The sequence below is a fragment of the Thamnophis elegans genome, chromosome 8, assembly GCF_009769535.1.
Source record: "Thamnophis elegans isolate rThaEle1 chromosome 8, rThaEle1.pri, whole genome shotgun sequence".
NCBI classification, from domain to species: domain Eukaryota; kingdom Metazoa; phylum Chordata; class Lepidosauria; order Squamata; family Colubridae; genus Thamnophis; species Thamnophis elegans.
In genome coordinates, this window is record NC_045548.1 from 76,546,436 (window position 1) to 76,569,503 (window position 23,068).

The following is a 23,068-nucleotide window of genomic DNA, read 5'->3' on the forward strand; positions in this document are numbered from 1 at the left end:
CTCCATCCATTGTTGCTTGTCCTGCCCTCAGATGCCTTGGAGAATAGTTTGACTCCCTCTTCTTTGTGGCAACCCCTGAGATATTGGAAGACTGCTATCATGTCTCCCCTAGTCCTTCTTTTCATTAAACTAGAGATACCCAGTTCCTGCAACCGTTCTTCATATGTTTTAGCCTCCAGTCCCCTAATCCTCTTTCTTGCTCTTTTCTGCACTCGTTCCAGACTGCAGATTGTCCTCCACTTACGACAGTTTATTTAATGACTGTTCAGTTAGAACAGCATTGAAAAATGTAACTTACGACCATTTTTCCGCAGTTATGATCTTTGCAGCACCCCCCACCATTATGTGATCAAAATTCAGAGCCTTGGCAACTGGTTCATACTTATGACGGTTGCAGCGTCCCGCAATCATGTCATCAGGGGTTTTTTTTTGCGACCTTCTAATAAGCAAAGTCAACAGGGAAGCCCGATTCACTTAACAACCAGCTTTTACTAACTTACCCACCACAGTGATTCACTCAACAAATGTGGCCACAAATGTCATAAAATGGTGCAAAATTCAATACATCCTCACTTAACAACATAAATGTGGGGCTCAATTGTGGTTGTACGTCAAGGACTACCTATAAAACTTGCCTACAATGTAGGGGTGGTTGGGTGGTCTTTCATTAAGTTCTAACCAGGCCAGAACCTGGTTTGTCCTGAAATTTCACAAGACCAAGAATCTCTCTGACTTTTATTTACATCCAGTGGCGGGAGATGCTCTCTCTCACTGGTATCTTACCTCAATGAAAGTGTTCAGTGTGGCGTTCGTTGGGTTGTGGGTTATCAGGAACCTCATGTTCTTGTAGCACACTTCCACAGGGGCAGGCCTGTTCATGCGCGCCATGGTGGAGACAAGCCGAGGTGGCCTCTTGAGAAAAAAAACCAATTGCAAATCCAAAACGGGACCACGTGACGAGAGCCGGACCAGACTCTCTCCTTTCCCGCCTTCACAATCAACACAAACGTTGTGCAAATAGGATAACGCTGGATTCTCTAAAATCCTCGAATTTTTTTAAAAAAGGGACCCTGTGCTTGAGACTGAGTAATACTTTGTTTTCCTTTTTTTTAAAAAAAAAAATCCGTAGTGTGCAATTTTAAGTAGTCGTCCTTCAGTGCCGCCCAACTTCCCTTCTTAGTTCTCCACTTCTTCTCCTCCTCCTCCTCTTCCTCACAAAGGCCTCTGCATTCAGCGAACACGCTGGTGTTATCTCGCAGGCTTTCACGTTACCCCATCTGGATATGTGAAATATTTGGGGGCAGCGAGAGGAGCCCGGGGCAGCTCAGAATTGGGGAACTGCAGGTAAAAGCTTCCCGCGGACTGCAACAGCCATCCACGGGGTCTCTGAATGGTGAAGCCCAAGGGGCTCTAGGAGGCCAGGTTTGGGCGGGACACTGTCCTCTTTCAACGGGAGGGATGCTGTGCGTGGCAGTGCTCAAAAGTGCGCCCAGCCCCCTCCATAAATCCACAGGCGATCAGCATGCAGGATGATCTGGAAGGACAAAAAGAGACATTTCGGTCAGCACCAGGATTCCACCCAATGGTTTCTAGGTTGCGAAAGGGGTTGAAGCAGACAATCGTATACATTTAGGACCTGTGTGTCAAAAACAATAACAACAACAGAAAATGCATAACTCAGAATAGAATAAAAGAGTTGGAAGGGACCTTGGAGGTCTTCTAGTCCAACCTCCTGCCTAGACAGGAAATTCTCCTCCACTTCAGACAAATGGTTATCCAATCTCTCCTTAAAAAACTTCCAATATTGGAGAATTCTCCTGCCTCCTCCTGTAGAGGGCGCTTTTTTAGAGGCTTTTTTAAACAGTTAAGCAGAGTCATCCACGGTGACTCTGGCAGCAACTAGCCCAGCCTGACCTCAGCTCTTGCCTTTTTCCTTTTACATTTTTTTTTTTCTTTTCATGATGGCAGGCAAGAGCAGAGTTGAAATCCTCTCTGAAACAGCTGGAAAAGGTACGTGTGGGTCGGAGGGAGGAATTCAAACTTCATCCTCCTGGTGCAACTTTGTGTGTATGTGTGAGAGAGAGAGGGGGGAGGGAGGGAGAAAGGAGGGGAAGGGAGAAGAAAAAGAAAGAAGGAAGCTTATTTAGCAAAGGAGAAAAACAAATGCTGTCGTTTTAAATCGGAACTGAGCATGCCTGGCTGTGGGATTCTGGGAGTTGAAGTCCACAAGTCTAAAAACATTGCTGCCTCACCAGCCGTAAACCTCACCGCATGTCACTGGTTCTACCTGTTGTGGTCCGTCAGTGGCCAGCAGAGCTGGTAGCAGTTTCGGGCAGCGAGGAAGTTGGGGAGGAACATGGGCCAGTCCTGGAGGCTGGGGAAGGTTCATACAAGGGCGCTGCGTTGGAGGTAGAGAAGGGATGGAGGCCATCTGGCAGTTCTCAACTGCCTTCAAAGCTAGACAGCAATGAGGCAGAGGAACAGCTGGAGCCTGTTCCCAGTGTGCGCATGCGCAGAGCTGCCAGAAGAAAAGAACAGCATAGAAATCAGGGTCGACTTGGGAGTAAAGCCACAGATGGACGGTGAATGGCCCCTCCCATAGGAAATAAAAGAGGAGCGAAAGGGGAGTGGCCTTTTGCAGGAAACAATTCGTTCATTCGTTTCAGGAGTGTGAAGATCTGTCCATGAATCTCAGAGACTCTGTGCCAAGTCTTTCCTTGCACAGCACCTCATTTGGCAAATGTTTACATGGCAGCTTTCCCAGCTAGATTAGGTCTGTGGTCATAAATTCACCTTTGAAAGACTGTTTGCCAGGCCTTTGTTGAATGTGAATGAGAGGAATTCACATTCGTTTAATAAAAGGGGTTTTGTCGGGACCAGGAAATCTGCTTCATGCTTTTTGGGGAAGCCTAGGTCTGGACATTGCCACCACAGTATGGGACACGTGAGGTCATAATGGAGAACAGGGAAAGGTGCACCCTCCCTCTAACCCTCAAGGATCCCCCCCCTCCCCGGGCAAACCAAGGTAACTCAAGGAATGGGTCAACGATTTTTATTTATTTATTATTTATTAATTAGACTTATATACTAACTAACTAACCTATTAGTTAGGAGGAGTGCGCATGTGCGAGGATTAAGATGGCTGCAAGGCTCCGTCCGCTCTAAAATCTACCCGACGAAATGCTGGAGAAACCGCGAGTAACATCTTTAAAATATAATATAAACAGCTCACCCGGGAAGCCTAAGACCCAGGGAGCCCAAAAAGATCAGTTGACGGCAGGGACTACCTCTTTGGAGATAGCCCCGAACCGCAAGGGCTCCAGCGTCTTTAGCGATCTCCATGCTGGTCGGGCCATTCGGCAGCGCGGAAGAGAATTTCGGGTTGGAAATGGCGGCGGCGTTCTTCGGGGGCTCCGTCGCCTGTTTCATCTTCTAGCTATGCTGGCTTGCGACGGGAGCGACCCACGACTGTGCATCCACCCCCAGGACCATCTCCGGGCCGTCAGGACGCTGCAGCTGCGGATTGCGGAGGTTTGGGCGATTCTGGCGGTTTCCGTGCTGCTTCATTTGCATCAGCTGTTCGGCGGCGAGGGGGGGAATATCAATTTGGTGGCAGTGGCATCGTATTTTGGCATCTCCATCGCCTCCCCCACCCCTGCCCCCCGTTTGCCTACAGGGGGATTGTGGAACTGGGGAGACCACCCCTGGAATTTGCAGACCTGGACGATCCCACTGGCCTCAGAGTCTCCGGTGCTTTTTGGACTGCCTTGCCTATCTAACATCGAGGGAGCAAGCGCCATCTTGGGAATAACGACGGGGTCTCTAGGCAATTACAGCGCCTGTTCCATCTTTTCCCATTTATTTTTAATGGTGTGCCTCTGGGAACTTCTTGGAATGGTTTTTCCACCAGAAGGAAGACTCTGGACTTGTTCTGCGGGTGGACAGATGATGACTGCACTGCGTGTGTGTTTTGAACCCCCACAGGACCCCCTGACTAACAAAGTTATAGAAAAAGAGAGGGGTTATAAGACACTTCCCCACAGATATTATCTGAACTATAACTGGTCCTTAGCCATTTCAATTCTGAACATTGAGAGCCAATCTTTTACTGCCTGAACTCGCACCTTAAATTAATTAATTTTGCGCAATTATAATTTCTTTCTTTTCTTTCATCTTTTTCTTCTCTCTTTGCATGGGCTATGTATGAGGTACGCATGAGATGAATGAATGTCCCACTTTTATGATCATATTGTTGTAAAATTTTTGTGTTTTTTAACTTTTACGTGGGGACTGTTTGGGGGAGTGTTTGAGTATGTGTGATTCGGAGGACCTGCCGGGAGTTGCGGGGGCCATGGGGGTGGTTGAGGGGACCAGAGACACGGGAGAGGGTCGGGGTATTGCGGTCGTAACAGGGAGGGGCAGATACGGCGGGGACTTTAGGGCAGGCCATTACCGGGGAAGGAGGGTTCGCTACATTGCAGAGATCCCTCCTTCCGGCCCTAGGAGTCCCACTCCAAGACCAGATGGCGTAAGTAGTCAGGACCCTGGTCTCAGGCTGTTGTCGCTAAATGCCAGGTCTGTTGTTCATAAAGCTCCTCTCGTCCGGGACTTAATTTTAGATGAGAGGGCAGACCTGGCATGTATTACTGAAACCTGGCTGGGCCCAGAGGGAGGAGTCCCCCTTGTAGAGCTGTGCCCAGAAGGATTTCAGGTGCTGCATCAGCCGAGAGCCCAGGGAAGGGGTGGGGGTGTGGCCGCTGTCATCCGGGAGTCGTTAGTTCCTCGTAGGGTCCCTGCCCCGGAGATTGTCGGGTGTGAGTCTTTGCTGTTAAAGTTGGACCTCAAGGGTCAAGTGGGTCTGCTGCTAACGTACCTGCCTCCCAACAGCGTTGCAGCAGCCCTCCCCTCGCTCCTCGAGTCGGTAGCCGAGCTGGCAATTGAGTTCCCTAGGTTGATGGTCCTGGGGGACTTTAATTTGCCGTCGCTCGGTGAAAACTCTGATGGGGCGCAGGAGTTCATGGCTTCCATGACAGCCATGGGCTTGACCCAAGTAATTCGAGGCCCAACCCATTCAGCGGGACACATGCTTGACCTTGTATTTCTCTCAGAGCAGTGGATTTGTGAACTTGGTCTGAGGGGGAGTGACATCATACCCCTGTCGTGGTCAGACCACTGCCTACTGAGGCTCGACTTCCGGAGGCCAAACCCCCACTGTAGGGAGGAGGAACCGACCAGGTGGTTCCGCCCCAGGCGCCTTATGGAGCCGTCAAGGTTCCAGACAGAGCTTGGGGTTATTCCTGACACTCTCGCCCACAGTCCGGTGGAGACTCTGGCTGCTGCGTGGCACTCGGCAGCGTCGGAGGCCCTCGACCGGATTGCGCCACTGCGGCTCCTCCGAGGCAGCGGATCCCGGAGACCCCCTTGGTTCACCGAGGAACTCCGGGAGATGAAGCGCCGGAGGAGATGCCTAGAGCACCGTTGGAGGTCCGATAAGTCCGAATCGAACCGAGCAATGGTAACCACCTGCACCAGGGAATACACCAGGGCACTCAGGGCAGCAAAAAGATCCCACATAGCCACCCTGGTTGCATCCGCTGAGTCCCGTCCAGCCGCCCTGTTTAGGATAACCCGCTCCCTACTGAACAAAAGGGAGGCGGGGGAACCCTTGCAGGGCAGAGCTGAAGAGTATGCCCAATTCTTAGCGGACAAAATTGCTCGGTTTCGGTCGGACTTGGACTCCACCCCCGCAGTTCCAGCCGAGGCACAGGGGGACCAAGTAGAACAGCTCTGGGTTGAGTTTCAGGACGTTACCCCCGGGGATGTGGACAAGGCCATGAGAGCTGTAAGTTCCTCCACCTGTGTTCTGGATCCGTGTCCCTCATGGCTGGTCACGAACTGCAGTGAGGTGACACGAGGCTGGATCCAGGCGGTTGTAACCGCCTCCCTTCGGGAGGGGAACTTCCCCGCCGCACTGAAAGCGGCGGTGGTGAGACCCCTCCTGAAGAAATCATCCTTGGATCCAGCTGTTCTTAATAGCTATCGCCCAGTCTCCAACCTTCCCTTTTTGGGGAAGGTTGTTGAGAAGGTGGTGGCCTTCCAGCTCCAACGGTCCTTGGAGGAAGCAAACTACCTAGACCCCTTCCAGTCAGGCTTCAGACCCGGTTACAGCACAGAAACCGCTTTGGTCGCATTGATTGATGATCTCTGGAGAGCCAGAGATGAAGGACATCCCTCCATCCTGGTCCTCCTTGACCTCTCAGCGGCTTTCGATACCATCGACCATGGTATCCTTCTGCGACGACTGCGGGAGGTGGGAGTGGGAGGCACCGTGTTACGGTGGTTCTCCTCCTACCTCTCGGACAGGTCGCAGTCGGTGTTAGTGGGGGGGCAGAGATCGTCCCCTAGGCCCCTAAATTATGGGGTGCCTCAGGGTTCGGTCTTATCCCCCCTACTATTCAACATCTACATGAAACCGCTGGGAGAGATCATCCGCAGGCACGGGATTAGATACCATCAATATGCGGACGATACTCAATTGTATCTGTCCGCCCCGTGCCAACTCAATGAAGCGGTAGATGTGATGGGCCGGGGCCTTGAGGCCGTTATGGACTGGATGAGGGTTAACAAGCTTGTGCTCAACCCAGAAAAGACCGAGTGGCTGTTGTGTTTTCCTCCCAAAGATTTGACTAATATTCCACCACTCAGGCTGGGGGGTCAAATTTTACACCCCTCAGAGAGGGTTCGCAACTTGGGAGTCCTCCTGGATCCACAGCTGTCATTTGACCACCACCTAACGGCTGTGACCAGGGGGGCATTCGCCCAGGTTCGCCTGGTGCGCCAGTTGCGACCCTACCTGAATCGGGAGGCTCTCACAACAGTCACTCGGGCCCTTGTGATCTCTAGGCTGGAATACTGCAATGTGCTCTACATGGGGCTGCCCTTGAAGAGCATCCGGCGACTTCAGCTAGTGCAGAACGCAGCCGCGCGAGTGATTGCGGGTGCACCTCGATTCACCCGCATAACACCTATCCTCCGCGAGCTGCGCTGGCTGCCTGTCGATCTCCGGGTGCGCTTCAAGGTGCTATTAGTCACCCATAAAGCCCTTCATGGTAGTGGATCTACGTACTTGAGAGACCGCCTTCTGCCAATTACATCCCCGCGACCAATAAGATCCCATAGACTAGGCCTCCTCCGTATTCCATCGGCCAGCCAGTGCCGGCTGGCAACCACAAGGAGGAGGGCCTTCTCAGCAGTAGCCCCGGCCCTTTGGAACGAGCTCCCCGTGGAGATTCGTACCCTCTCCACCGTCCAAGCCTTCCGCATAGCCTTGAAGAACTGGCTCGCCCGTCAGGCCTGGGGATAAGGATAGTTACCCCTCCCGAATGATGAATGTATGTTGCTTGCTATTTTATTACATGTCTTCCATCTTGATGTTTGTGTTCCCCCCTTCCCAGTTTTATGTGAGCCGCCCTGAGTCCCCTCAGGGAAAAGGGCGGCCTACAAATTCTAATAAAACTCTCTAAATAAATAAAAAACTCTCTAATATACCACTTCATAGAGCTTTCAGCCCTCTCTAAGCGGTTTACAATTTTTTTTAGCAAATTGAGTCAGCAACTTGCCCCCACAGTCCGGGTCCTTTTAAAACCAAGGCGGTCCAAAGGGACTAGAAACATGACTGAAGGTTAAAGTTGACCTTTTAGAAAGCCTAGTGATTTGGGTCCTCTTTAATTTGATTGTGTAAATGAGCCTTAGAGCTGGCCAGGTCTTGGAGGAACATTAGAAGCTCCCTTAGATCAAACCAGCCCATGTTATTAAGACCTCAGAGGGCCTTTCTTTTCATACAGCTGGTTAACCGGTCTTCACAGCTGGAATGCGCAACTCAGCCACAGATTCAGGACTGCCAGATGTTGACTTTAAGTCCTGGAAAATTACCAGCACCTGCTCTGCAAAGAATTACAGAAAGACCAACTATCAAGTAAGCGATTCCCCAACCACGAAATTGCCACAGGAAATTCTTTGGCCCAACCAAAGAATCCCTAAGCCACCAAGAGAGGCAAGACACCAGAATATAAATCTGGTAACAAACACTACTCCTTGCTAGCACAGATGTTACCTAGTTGGGTAATGAAACGTCTGCAACAAAACAAGCCAGCTCGGAGAGCACCAGGGGCCCCTAATTACAGAAAGGCTTGAGGTACCCCCATATTTCCAGCAAATCTGACATAAAAGAGTTTCAGCCAAAAGCGTTAATGCAATTGTAGGGATAAACCAGGAACAGAGAGCTGAGATTGTTATTTCTCTACCTGAAGGCAGGGCACGATGGGTGGAAACTAATCCAGGAGAGAAGCAACTTGGAATTAAGGAGAAACTTCCTAATAGGGAGGACAATTAACCACCGGAACAGCTTGCCACCAGAAGTTGTGGGTGCTCCAGCACTGGAGGTTTTTAAGGAGAGACTAGACAGCCATTTCCCTGGAATGATATAGAGTTCCCTGCCTAGGCAGGGGGTTGGACTAGAAGACCTCCAGGTTTCCTCCAATTTCCCAAGCTGGCTGGGGAATTCTGGGAGTTGAAGTCCACAAGTCTTAAAGTTGCCACGGTTAGACATTCTTGCCTTAAGGAGAGGGAAAAATAGTGTCTAAACCAAATACGATGAAGATCTTTGCAAAAGAGAAGAGTGGTGCGGTGGCCTAGAGGTGGAGCTCTTGCCTCACTATCAGGAGTCTGTGAGTTCAATCCTAGGTAGAAGCAGATAGCTCTCTCTCTGAGCACAATGGGAATATATTTGCTGAACAAAACTCCGCATCGGCCAGAGGAAGGGCATCCGGCCATTAAACGCTGTGTTAGCTCCATTCAGTTGCCCAGATTCCATTCCGCAAGGCATTATGGAGTCGTTAAATGATGCAAATGACGTTGACTTTGCAAAAGAGAAAAGCTTCCAAAGTCCTACCGTGTTTCCCTGAAAATACGACAGGGTCTTATTTTCTTTTGCCCCACAAAATATGGCCTTGGGCTTATTATCAGGGAGGGCTTATTGTTTTGGGGTTGCTGGGCGGCCGCTCCCTTGCGAGTGGACTCCCGAAGAGCCGGGCACAGCCTCAGAGGCGAAGCAGCCATGAGGTAACCACGCTCACGAGCAGCCGCCTGGCAAACCCCCTCTCCAGCCGGGCAGAGTGCCATTCACTGACCTAGGGGGTATCACTAAGGCGCCAAACCACGTGGCACTCTGCCCACCCCCCAGCTCCCGCGGCTTGGCACATTCGGGATACCCCCTAGGTCAGTGCATGGAGCTTTGTCCAGCTGGAGAGGAGGGTTGCGCGAGGGCATGTTCCGCCCCCAGCCTCACCAAGCCCTTGCGCAGCTCTACCAAGGCGCCGCTGCCACTGCCGTCATGCTCTGAGCATAACTTCCAAACTCCAAAACTCTGCTACTGAGTCTTCCAGCATTGGCTGCTCTAGGAGTGCTCTCTATGGTGGGCCGGCTTCCGGACAGAGAGTCTTCTGGACAGAGAGTCTTCCAGCAGCCGGCCCACCATAGAGAGCACTCCTAGAGCGGCCGATGCTGGAGGACTCGGCAGCGGAGTTTTGGAGTTTGGAAGTTATGCTCGGAGCGTGGCGGTGCCCTGGTAGAGCTGCACAAGGGCTTGCGTGGCCACCTCATGGCTGCTTCGGCCCTGAGGCTGTGCCCGGCTCTTCGGGAGCCCGCTCGCAAGGGAGAAGCCACCCAGCAACTCCCCCCCTCTGGCCAAGCAGAACACCACTCCCCAATCTAGCGGTATCCCGAAGGCGGCAAGCAATGTGAGCGCCTTTCCCTCCCCCCCTCCCATGGCTTGGCTTCTTCGGGATACCGCTAGGTCGGTGAGCGGTGCTCTGCCTGGCCGGAGGGGGGGGTTATTTTCGGGGGGGGCTTATATTAGATTAGATTTGTTTTATTTATATGCCGCCCTTTTCCGGGAGGGACTCAGGGTGGCGAACAACTCAAAAGGGGAAAGGGGAAACATAGAACACAATACAAATAGTTAAAATAGCCAAGAATCACACAACCACACAGGTCGAGAGGGGAGGGGAACTCATCAACCCCAGGCCTGCCGGCAAAGCCAGGTTTTGACGGCTTTTCGGAAGGCCTGGAGAGAGGTGAGGGCCCACACGAAAAATGTGGCAAGGCGTTAGTTCCGGGACAGGTCATATTTTCGGGGAAACATGGCATTGAAATCTACGTTAAAAAGGTACCCTAGAAAAAAATATCCCACAGCTTTGGGGGGTGGGGGTGGGGACATCAACAACAGAAGCAGATGCAGATCATTAAGGAATAGAACAGAATATATGGAGCACAGGGTTGAATTGTGGCATTTGGGGCGATTTCTGAGTCTTTAGTTTATGTACTTGGAGTACACTGATGAGGTTACCTAGTTGGGTGATGAAATGTCTGCAGGCAAACAGCCAAGCATGGCTGGCTGGGGAATTCTGGGAGTTGAAGTCCACTGGTCTTAAAAGTTGCCAAGCTTGGAAATCCATGCCTTAAGGAGAGGGAGCTGTCAAGAATCACGAGAATGTGTAATTTTTGTTTGATGAGCAAATTTAAAAAATGAAATAAATTGTGGTCCGGGGCTACCTGTCTACAGTTTTCAGTTATGTACCTAGCCAGCAAGGAGAGATTACAGAGGTAGTGGAGAAATCTCACTCTGCAGACACAAAGATATTTCCACTGCGACTGATAATCCCTGAGGAGCACATGACTTAATCTGGTATTAAAAAGTCTCTTCTCATCCTGTTCTGAACCCAAGGCACGAGGCGGCCCAAAAGGGAACGCAGCACGAACTCTGTAATACGCTTAACAGCATCGCAAGGAAGGCTCATTACGGGAATTTATCAAGGATTTATCAACACAACTTTGAACTTTTGGCTGTTTGGCCTAAACTTGGTGGAACCCCAAATTTAACTGAGATTGGCTTCCTTCCTTCCCTCCCTGTCTCTCCTCTCCCTCCCTCTATTCCTTCTCTCTCTCCTCTCATTTTTCCTTCTTTCCTCCTCCCTGTTCCTTCCTTCCCTCTTCTCTCCCTCCCTGTTCCTTCTCTCTCTCATGTCTCCTCCCTCCCTCCATCTCTCCCTCTTCCTTCCCCTCTCCCGCTGTTCCTTCTCTCTCTCTCCTCTCATGTCTCCTTCCTGCCCCCCTCTTCCTTCCTTCCCTCTCTCTCTCCCTTCCTTCTCTCTCTTTTCTCCCTCCCTCCCTTCGGTAGTCTTCCGTTCAAACTTACAACAGCCTTGAAAGATGTGACATGACCATTTTTCACACTTACGACCGTTGCAGCAATCCCATGGTCACTGATCCAAATTCAGAGCCTTGGGAACTGACTCATATTTATGACCGCTGTAGAGTCCCGGGGGTCACACGATCCACTTTTGTGACCTGCCTAAAGCGGGACTAGAATTCACAATCGCCTAGTGACGGGTCAAAAATTCAACCAGTTTTCATGCCTCAGGAAAGACTAGAACTCACAGCAGCCTGGTGATTGGCCCAAAAAGTCACCCAACCAGCTTTCCTGCCTAAAGCGGTACTAGAATTCACAGTCGCCTAGCGACGGGTCAAAAATTCAACCAGTTTTCACGCCTCAGGAAAGACTAGAACTCACAGCTGCCTGGTGATTGGCCCAAAAAGTCACCCAACCAGCTTTCCTGCCTAAAGCGGTACTAGAATTCACAGTCGCCTAGCGACAGGTCAAAAATTCAACCAGTTTTCACGCCTCAGGAAAGACTAGAACTCACAGCTGCCTGGTGATTGGCCCAAAAAGTCACCCAACCAGCTTTCCTGCCTAAAGCGGGACTAGAATTCACAGTCGCCTAGTGACGGGTCAAAAATTCAACCAGTTTTCACGCCTCAGGAAAGACTAGAACTCACAGTTGCCTGATGAATGGCCTCCAAAGTCACCCAACCAAGCTTTCCTGCCTAAGGCGGGACTATAATTCAAATCGCCTAGTGACGGGTCAAAAACTCAACCAGTTTTCACGCCTCAGGAAAGACTAGAACTCACAGTTGCCTGATGAATGGCCTCCAAAGTCACCCAACCAGCTTTCCTGCCTAAGGCGGGACTATAATTCATAGTCGCCTAGTGACGGGTCAAAAATTCAACCAGTTTTCACGCCTCAGGAAAGACTAGAACTCACAGTTGCCTGATAAATGGCCTCCAAAGTCACCCAACCAAGCTTTCCTGCCTAAGGCGGGAGTATAATTCAAATCGCCTAGTGACGGGTCAAAAATTCAACCTGTTTTCACGCCTCAGGGAAGACTAGAACTCAGTCGCCTAATAAATGGCCCCAAAAATCACCCAGCTTTCCTACCCAAATCTTGTAAAAACATTCCTCCCCTCTCTGCTTGTTTTCCTCACGACAACAACCCTGTGAGGTGGCTTTGGCTGAGAGCGACTGGCCCAAAGTCACCCGGTTGTTAAATGAATGCTTGTTAAGTTGAGGGCTTAGCCCAAAAGGTGTTTTTTTTTTTCAGGAGACAATGGGACTTTCTTGTTTTTCCTTTTTCTTTTGAAGACATTTTGCTTCTCATCCAATTTCGGCTCTGACTGGACTGTGGGGAACAGAAGGATTGATATTCCTTGCAGACAGCTGGTCATTTGCATCCTTTGAGCGCAGGGGTGTCAAACTGGATTTCTTTGAGGGCCAGATCAGCATTGTAGTTCTTCTCCGTGGGCCAGCCGTGGGGGATGATGGGGAGATGGGATGGACGTCCTCCCACAGCCGGTTTTCTGCCTCCATGGCCGGTTCCACCACAAATGCGCGAATGACAAAAGCGTCTGACTAAACCGCGGTGACAAAACCGTGGCGACAAATGAGCGCTGAAGCGTGCCGACAACAGCGTGCCGACAGAAGCGCGCTGTAACATAACCCTAAAAATAACCCTAAACCTAACCCTAACTTAAATCGCGCTTCTGTCGGTGCGCTTGTCGGCGCGCTTTTGACATCGCGGTTTTAGCGCCGCAGTTTTGTCGGCGCGCTTTTGATGTTCGCGCTTATGTCATGCCACGTCCATGGCCTCCTGCAGCACTCTGCTGGCTGAAAACGGGCCTTTGGAAGGCCTCATGCCCTCCGCCCCTCTCGTGGCCCGTTTTGGCACAGCGGGCCAACCCCCTGATATTTCCAGGCCTGGCCCGCGGGCCGGATCTAAGCACCTTGTGGGCCGCATCTGGCCCACGGGCCTTGAATGCCACACCCTTGTTTTAGAGGTTCGTTGAAGCACTTGGGAGGTTTATCTCTGTCCTCAGGGTCACCTGAGTGGTGCAAATGGTTCCTGTAGTCTGCAGTTGCTTTCCCTCAGGAAATCCATTCCTACTCCCACACCGTTCGAACGGTCTTCATCCCAAATTGTATACTTCCTAAAATTCTGTGGAGATTCTCAGTCATCCAGGTCATGGTTGTCCAAAAGACAATCTCTACAGACTTTTAGCTGTATCAAGACCCCAAAAACATATCCTTGAAGACCAAGAAGTTCCCCGAGGAATGGCTCCAACATGGAGTCCGAAAGCTTGAAAGAACAAAACTTCTCAAACCCATTCAAGATTTGATCCTGTATTACAGTTGCTTCCATTCACAAGACCTCCAAAATACGAAGGCGAATCCGTGAATCCCTTCCAGAAGACCACCAAGAAGGCATACAGATAGTCCTCGACTTACAACCGTTCGAAATTACAACGGCACTGAAAAAAAGGGACTTATGACCATTTTTCACCCTTATCACCGCTGCATCATCCCCACAGTGATGTGACCAAAATTTGGATGGTTGGCAGCTGACTCGTATTTATGACGGTCGCAGTGTCCCGGGGGTGTGTGTCACGTGACCCCCCCCCGTTAGCGACCTTCAGACAAGCAAAGTCAACCGGGGATGGGAGGGGGGGGGGGGAAAGAGAGCCAGATTCACTTAACAACCGTGTGGCTAATTTAACAACTGCAGGGATTCGCCTAACAAACATGACAGAAAACGTTGTAAAATGGGGGGCTCAAAACTCACTTAACAAATTTCTCGCTTAGCAACATAAATTCTGGGCTCTGTTGTGGTCGTAAGGCGAGGACTATGTGTACCTTCTAAGCACAGTTTTATTTTCAATAAAGGGGTTTTATTTTGGATGCAAACTTGGCTGCCCTACGCATTTCCTCACTAGTACTTACAACAATTCATTTAGTGACAGTTCAAAGTTACAACGGCACTGAGAAAAGAGACAGACGACCATTTTCCACACTTATGAATCATGCAATCCCCTTTTACGACCTTCTCACAAGCAACGGGGAATCCCGATTCGCTTAACAACCGAGTCACCAGCTTAACAACTGCAGTGAATCTCTTCACCAGCGTGTCAAGAAAAGTCATAAAACCGGGGGAGGGAAACTCACTTAACCAGTTGATCCCTTAGTAACCTAAATTCTGGGGCTCAACTGTGGTCATAAATCAAGGACTTCCTGTTAAGAGAACAGCTCATTTCTTTTTTTAAAAAAATAAATTATTTATTTATTTATTTATTTATTTTCAAAACAAACATATATTGTAAAAAGTATATCAGCTGGTTACAAAAAGCTTTTGTGCATCTCTTCCACTGTCATCAAATATAATTCATATTAATTCAAATATCTTAACTCAAATATTTACTATACTGACATCATCATACCTCCACTTTTATTTGACTACAGTTATTTAAACATCCTTCATCCTTAAGTATATACCAAGATTCAATCCATAACCACATGCTGGCATTTCATTTACTTATTTATAAAATCCTCCATTAACATTAAGTCCTCATATCCTGTTTTAGCTAAACATCCATAATATTTAATACCAAAGTTTTCTAATCCTCCATGTATATAATTTATTATCATTATCCTTTCTTTATTTAACTATATCCTATATCATAGCATTTTCCCCCTATTAGTTAAAATCTAACTGTATATAGTTTTTGTTTTTTTAATTATAATAATTATTATTAATAATCTTTATATATAGTCCAAAAATATTTCTAACCTTCCCTTCTCATATCCGATTATTACTTATCATAACACCTCAACATTATATACATTACTATCATTATCAATTTTTATTTAACTATACCTATTACCAATGGATTTAACTAAGTTTAGCTTAATTTTAAATTATACTCTTCCATCTATCAACCTGTATCTCTCCAATAACAGAACAGTCTTCTATCTGCTGCCATTTGTGGATCCAATTCTCCAAACATCTTTTTGAACAGAACAGCTCATTTTCGAGGGAACAACCTACAAATTTAGCAACTGCAGTGAATCCCTTAAGCGTGTCGAGAAACGCCGTCAAATGGGGGAGGAGGGAGAGAAACTCGCTTAACCGATTTCTCACTTAGCGACATAAATCCTGCCCTCAGCCGCGGCCGTAAGTTGAGGACTTTCCTGCCAAGAGAACACCAAATTTAGGAGCGAAACGATCAACTTTCAAGGACTGGGAAAGAACTCCAGAAAGAAACTTCATCTCCGAGCGTTGGGAGAAAATCCCTCTAAAACGATTGTGCTATTTTGGGCACAATATTCTCACTTGGCAAAGCAGGTACGAGATTAAGAACTAGAGATTGAATAACCAGAATGTGCAAGCAAGAAAGGAGGGGGGGGGAGAAGAGAAATCTCTCTACGCCTTACCTGAATGTCCAGAGTTTCCCAGGCGACAGATCTAAAAGCACACAATACCATCCAGGGTTTTTTTGGGGGTGGGTGGGGTGGGTAATAAAATAAAGAAAAGCAGAATGAGCTGCAATTCCTCGTGCTTCCAAGGAGCACAATTGTTATGGACAGACTATTCTTAAAACTTCTGAGGTCACCTTCCTCCTTCCTGCCAAGCTGGTTTGGTCATTTCCTCGGAGGAGGAACGCGTCTTTCTCCTTCTGGGTTTTTAACTTTCCTTCTGATAGCGGAGGGACGCTCTCGGTTGCAACCGAAAACCTGTCTGTGCGTGACACCAGGACGGACTAGAATATGCCTGCGTGTGCAAACTCCCGAAAGCTTTCGACACACTTAAAGGAGGCAAGCCAGAAGCAAGCACGAGAGTTGGGGAGATCCCTCCTCCAGAAAGGGATGGGTGTGCCGGGCATCGTCAGCGGACAATTTCCTCTTCTTTTCCACCCTGAAAGTGTCACGCTGACAGAGAGACAGACGTCCGCACATCAGAAAGCTAATAAAATCAAAAAGAGGCTTTAGCCAAAACCCACGTGAGAAGCTGGCTGACCAAAGGAACCATGAGGCACAACACAGGATGTTCCTTGAACGACAATGCCTTGAACTGTCAGACGAGGCAGTCAAAAAGACAGAGGAATATTTTAGTTTCGGATAAATAACTACAGGTAGTTGTCACTTACAACCATCTGTTTAGGGAATGTTTGAAGTTACAACGCGGTGAAAAAAAAGGGGACTTTTGAATGTAAACTAATTGGCATTCATTAAAATGAATTTTTGTTTCGTATAGCTCTCAAAAAATTAACAATAGTTAATATATATTAATCGTTTCTGTATGTCCGTGGAGATTCCACACCCATCGTCCAATCTGTGAAAATCCCTCACCATCCAAGCTGAAGAAACTTCTTGGATGAGAAGCGAAAGGAGGAGGAGGAAAAGGAGGAAGAGAAGGAAAGGAGGAGGAAGAGGAAGAGAAGGAAGAGAAAGAGGAGGAAGAGGAAGAGAAGGAAGAGAAAGTGGAGGAGGAGGAGGAGGAGAAAGAAGGAGAAGGAGGTTAGGAAGAAGAAGAAGGAGGAGGAGGAGGAGAAGAAGAAAACAGGAGGAGGAAGAGGAAGAGAAAGAGGAGGAGAAAGAGGAGGAAGAGGAAGAGAAGGAAGAGAAAGTGGAGGAGGAGGAGGAGAAAGAAGGAGAAGGAGGTTAGGAAGAAGAAGAAGAAGGAGGAGGAGGAGGAGAAGAAGAAGAAGAAAACAGGAGGAGGAAGAGGAAGAGAAAGAGGAGGAGAAAGAGGAGGAAGAGGAAGAGAAGGAAGAGAAAGTGGAGGAGGAGGAGGAGAAAGAAGGAGGTTAGGAAGAAGAAGGAGGAGGAGGAGGAGGAGGAGGAGGAGGAGGAGAAGAAAACAACTCCAGTTGCCTCTTTTGGGACAACCATTTGTAGAACATAAACCTACCTGGCAAACCCCAAAGCTTCGTTTTCTCTATCTCATGCATAAAGTCCAGAAAGAGTTTCCAAACAACTGCAGTGATGCACTGAACAGATTGTAAACGGGGACAAAAGTTACTTAACAACTGTCTTCCTTAGCAAGAGAAATTTTGAGCTAAATTGTGGTTGCAAGTGAAATCCACCCCCCCCACACACAAAAAAACCCCCTCAAAAGGAATCCCTGTAGAAAACGAGCTTGCTAAACATCTGGGCCACCTTCAGTCTCCCCTGCCTCGGTTTTACCTTTTGCATGAAGAAAAGAACTTCCTGCTCGGCCGAGCGCCTTTCGCAGCCAGCTTTTCAGCTGTTCCCCCTGGCTGGATTCCCTTCCGAGAAGCCAAGCTGCTGGTGTGATCTGCTCAAAAGCTCGTTTTGCAATGCCTACCTTCCTCTGGGTCACAGGCTGCTAAGCGCTATGTGGCCGCGGCCTCAAAATAGAACATACGCATGTAAATATATGCAGGAGAGGGCAGGTTTTTGGCAAGCTGATGAAGCAAAGGGGATGCGCAGGGAAGCCGTCGTCGCAACTGTGTATGCCACACAACTGAATCACGAACCAGTCGGACGTGTTTTAGCTTAGAGGGTCCTTTACGAAACTGAAGAAGTGTCACTTTCTTCAGTGGGTGGCATGAAAGAGTGAGAGAAAGCAAGGAAGGAAGAGAGAGAGAGAGAGAGAGAGAGAGAGAGAGAGAGAGAGAAGGAAGGGAGGGAAAGAAAGAAACAAGGAAAAGGAAAAAAGAAGAAAAGAGAAAGGAGGGAAGGAAGGAAGGAGAGAAAGAGAAAGAAAGAAAGGGAAAGGGGGAGAGACTAAATAAGAAAGTGGGCAGAAAGAGAAAGAAAAATAAGAGAAAAAGAAGGAAAGAAAGGAGAGAGAGAGAAAGAGAAAAGGAAGGAAGGAAGAGAGAGAGAGAGAAGGAAGGGAGGGAAAGAAAGAAAAAAGGAAAAGGAAAAAAGAAGAAAAGAGAAAGGAAGGAAGGAAGAGGGAGAGAGAGAGAGAAGGAAGGAAGGGAAAGAAAGAAAAAAGGAAAAGGAAAAAAGAAAAAAAAAGAAAAGAGAAAGGAAGGAAGGAAGAGGGAGAGAGAGAGAGAAGGAAGGGAGGGAAAGAAAGAAAAAAGGAGAAGGAAAAAAGAAAGAAAAAAGAAGAAAAGAGAAAGGAAGGAAGGAGAGAAAGAGAGCGAAAGAAAGGAAAAGGGGGAGAGACTAAATAAGAAAGTGGGCAGAAAGAGAAAGAAAGAAAAAGAAGAGAAAAAGAAGGAAAGAAAGGAGAGAGAGAGAGAAAGAGAAAAGGAAGGAAGAGAGAGAGAGAGAAGGAAGGGAGGGAAAGAAAGAAAAAAGGAAAAGGAAAAAAGAAGAAAAGAGAAAGGAAGGAAGGAAGAGGGAGAGAGAGAGAAGGGAGGGAGGGAAAGAAAGAAAGAAAAAAGGAAAAGGAAAAAAGAAAGAAAAAAGAAGAAAAGACAAAGGAAGGAAGAGGGAGAGAGAGAGAGAAGGAAGGGAGGGAAAGAAAGAAAAAAGGAAAAGGAAAAAAGAAAGAAAAAAGAAGAAAAGAGGAAGGAAGGAAGGAAGGAAGGAGAGAAAGAGAAAGAAAGGAAAAGGGGGAGAGACTAAATAAGAAAGTGGGAAGAGAAAGAAAGAAAAATAAGAGAAAGAGAAAGAAGGAAAGGAGAGAGAGAGAGAGAGAGAAAGAGAAAAGGAAGGGAGGGAGAGAGAGAGTGAGAAAGAAAGAAAAGAGAAAAATATTGATTTAATAAAGACCTTTAGGTTCCCAAACTTTCTGGGTTGACGGGATCCTCAACATCTCAGCACTTTTGTTTTTGTGTCACTCCTAGTGTGACAAACCCTGCCCAGTGGCACGCCAGGAATAGTTAGGACTATTATGTTTATGAAGGAGTAAAATTACCCAAGGGTCCTGGCCATGCAGCTTGGGAACTGCAGCTGTAAGACAATGGCATTTAGTCTTAGTGAGTCCTATCAGAAGCCCAAATCAGCAATAAAAGATACCAGTGGTCCCAATCTGTTCCTTCAAAGCACCTGAGGACAAGGGAAGACGTCATGGATGGAAACTAATCAAGGAGAGAAGCCACCTAGAATTAAGGAGAAATTTCCTCATCGTTGGAACAATCAGTGGAACAACTTGTCTCCAGAAGTTGTGAATGCTCCAACACTGGAAGTGTTAAAAGAAGATGTTGAACAACCATTCCTCTGAAATGGTGTAGGATTTCCTGCCTGAGCAGGGGGTGGACTAGAAGACCTCCAAGGTCCCTTCCAACTCTCTTATACTGTATGGATTCAGTATAAGGTTTGCCTTTAAAAAAAAAAGCCCACCATTATTCCTCCACGTAAGACTTATATTTAGGTTTCATATTTAGGAAGCGCTCGCCTGCCTCACGGAGCAACTTTGGGGTGTGTAAAAATAGAGCAAAACAAGAAATCTTATGTCTCTTGGGCTATTAGGATGTTTACACAGGTGTGCATCAACACCTACACCAGACTAAAAAAAAGGTTGTATATGTCCTGTAACTTTTCCGCTTGATTCAAGCCACATTGGGGGCAGCCACTGACTTTTGTTAAATGTCTTCCTAGCTTCCTAGCAACCCTATACAAAAACCCAGCCTAGATTTATATGATGCAGGATATTGTCTGGGTTCACACAATATTCTTACTGTGAGTTAACAAAATTGCTATGTTCAGGAATTAAATGATGCTTAAATGAATCCTATAGTGCAGTGGTTCTCAACCTGTGGGTCGGGACCCCTGGGGGGGACGGGACCCTTTCACAGGTCGCCTAAAACCATTGGAAAACACATATTTTTGAAAAAATACGGAAAATGTAAAATAATTTTATGGTTGGGGGGTCACCACCACATGAGGAACTGTATTAAAGGGTCGTGGCATTAGGAAGGTTGAGACCCACTGCTATAGGGTTTTAACAAGGGGGGGCTAGGCCAGCATTTCAAAAACCTCAGTCTGGGCTAAAAACTTTGGCTGTGCAAAAGAGCTAGATAAGTGGCAGAAACTACGGGACCGAAATGTTAAATTGCATATAATGTCAACTGCATAGAAAGAAAATTTGTACAAAATGCTTTAAGGATGGCACTTTGCACCAGCAAGATTGACCAAAATGTATAAAATAGGTTCAGGTTGGAATAGGTTAAATGTTAAAATAGGTTAAATGTTGGAAATGTAATCATTATTTTTTAATAAATTTTTTATTTTATCAATTTCATATATACATTCACAATTATATGATCTCATCACTGTTGTTAATAATATGTATTTATAACAATTTTTTCCCTACAGTTGACAATATACTTGAAAATTGCTTTCTTACCATCCCATAGATCCATCTTATCTTACAACGGTCCTACTTCTTCTTCCCTCCCTCCCTCTTTCCTTCCCTCGTTTCTTCTCTCCTTCCTTCCCTCCCTCCTTTCTTCTCTCCTTCCCTCCTTTCTTCTCTCCTTCCTTTCCCCCTTCTTTTCCTCCTTCCTTCCCCCATTCCTTCTCTCCTACATTCCCTCCTTCCTTCCCTCCTTTCTTCTCTCCTTCTCTCCTTCCTTCCCTCCTTCCTTCACTAGGTTCATACTAGCATATGTGGTGGACCTGCCCAAAAGTTAAACAATTCTGGATGAAATTACATACTTGGTTGGAAAAAATGATAACGCAGTATATTGATTTGAAACCTGAGATTTTTTGGGGGGGGGAGGGGGGGGCATTCTACCGGAAAAAAACATGACAAAAAGACTACATATCTGGTTTTACATATATTAACTGCATCTAGAATTGCATTTGCGCAACAATGGAAAAATGATGAAATACCATCAGATGAGAGTGTAAATAAGAAAATATTAGAATGTGCAGAAATGTACAGATTAATATTCATTATTAAGGATAAAGAAGAGTATTTCCTGATGTGGGGTGTATTCTACCAATGGTTAGACAATAGAAACAGAAGTTAGAAAAAAGGAGATACAAAAAAGGAAGAAATATTAATGTGGAGAGAAGTTGATGATGATGATGATGATGATGTTATGTACTATTGTAATTGTATTGCTATATAGTTACATTTATTAATAGCATTGTGATGAATATTATAACAAATATGTCGATTTTGATTGTCCAAAACCTACACTGTTCGGTGGAAATGGGAAGTAAGAGAAATAAAATGAATAAAACATGAAAAAGAAAAAAACCTCAGCAAAGGTATGAGGTGTAGACTTCAACTCCCAGAATTCCCTAGTGCTGGCTGTGGAATTCTGGGAGTTGAAGTCCGCATATACAGTAACGTTATTAAGGTTGAGAAACAAGAAGTCTAGATAATAGTTGAGATTCCCACCAAATGCTGAGTCCTGGACGCAACTTTGCACCCCATTTCAATACCCCGTTGCGTAAATCCAGACACCCAAGTTGTGAAGCAGAATTTACAAACCACAACAACACACACACAAAAAAAGAACCAAATCAAGCTCAATAAGCTGTTTGGATGAGAAGCAAAACATGATTGATTGATTGATCTTTATAGAAATGGCTTGCTCTTATTCTTACGGAAAAGCAAAAAGTTGTGATTTGATGTTAACGCAAACGTGGTTTGTTTTACTGCAAAGGAGAGTCGGAAGTCAATCAATGCTTCTTTTTCTTTTCCCCACCCTTCTCGTCCCCCTCTTCCTCCCCACTGTTTTCCTCCTTACTTTTGTATCTTATTTTTTTTTTCTCATAACTTAATAAAAATGTTAAAATGAGAGAGGCAAAACATCTTCGAAGAAAAAAACAAACAAAATCCAGTTTGGAAAAACAACCAAATCAATCATTTTGTTGACTTAATGCTGCAGATTATTCTCCGCTTAAGTCTACATTTGGGTCAAGTGGATGGTTCTGGCCCACTGCCTTTTCTTTTTACACAACCGGCCTTTTTCAATCCAACACGTGTGAAGTTGCTATTTTTTTTAAAAAAAATTTCTTTTCTATTTGAAGATTGCTTTCTTAACATCCCATAGATCCATCTTATCTTACAACGGTCCTACTTCTTCTTCCCTCCCTCCCTCTTTCCTTCCCTCGTTTCTTCTCCCCTACTCCCCTTCCTTCCCTCCTTCCTTCCCCTTCCCTCCTTTCTTTTCTCCTTCTCTCCTTCCTTTCCCCCTTCCTTTCCTCCTTCCTTCCCCCTTCCCTTTCTTTTCTCCTTCTCTCCTTCCTTTCTCCCTTCCTTTCCTCCTTCCTTCCCTTCCTTCTCTTACATTCCCTCCTTTCTTCTCTCCTTCCTTCCCTCCTTTCTTCTCTCCTTGCTTCCCTCCCTCCTTCCCCTTCCCTCCTTCCTTCCTTCCTTTTCTCCTTCTCTCCTTCCTTTCCCCCTTCCTTCCTCCCTTCTCTCCTACATTCCCTCCTTCCTTCCCTCCCTCCTCCCCTTCCCTCCTTTCTTTTCTCCTTCTCTCCTTCCTTTCCCCCTTCCTTCCCCCTTCCTTCTCTCCTACATTCCCTCCTTCCTTCCCTCCTTTCTTCTCTCCTTCTCTCCTTCCTTCCCTCCCTCCTTCCCTCCCTCCCTCCTTCCCCCCTTTCTTCTCTCCTTCCTTCCTTCCTCCTCTCCTTTCCCTTCTCTCCTGTGTGAAGTTGCTTTTGTATGTGTGTGTGTGTGTGTATCTCTGGAATGACGGAGAACAGGTCGTCCCCCTTGGCTTTTATTACATAAACCTCTACCAATTTCAGGCTATGCCTTGAGCCGCTGGCCACGATCGGAAGAGGATGCCATAATATCTTTGCTGCAAGGGGCTCGGTTTTGCGTTCTTCCACATCTTTTCAAAACTGCACAAATGCTCACTTGGCTCGAGTGATCCCTTCAACCGCAGATCCAGGAGGAAAGCTAGCTGAGAGAGAAGGACCGGGGGGGGGGGGGCTATTTAGACGGCAGGAAA

The 23,068-nt window shown here is 47.1% G+C and overlaps 1 protein-coding gene across 3 annotated transcripts in view; it reads right to left on the reverse strand.

Annotated features, from left to right (window-relative positions):
* PTP4A3 (protein tyrosine phosphatase 4A3) overlaps positions 1 to 23,068 on the reverse strand; it is a 101,632-nt gene that overhangs the window by 16,706 nt on the left and 61,858 nt on the right. The window contains exons 1-2 of one of the 3 annotated variants that reach the window (XM_032223464.1): positions 17,412 to 17,493; positions 784 to 1,534 (exon numbers count right to left, since the gene is read on the reverse strand). In XM_032223464.1, coding sequence (XP_032079355.1) covers positions 784 to 888 — 105 coding nt within the window. In that variant the 5' untranslated portion in view covers positions 889 to 1,534; positions 17,412 to 17,493. Of the gene's footprint in view, positions 1 to 783; positions 1,535 to 15,659; positions 15,748 to 17,411; positions 17,494 to 23,068 lie in introns of those variants that run through there. The other 2 variants (XM_032223465.1, XM_032223463.1) reach the window with 2 other exon arrangements.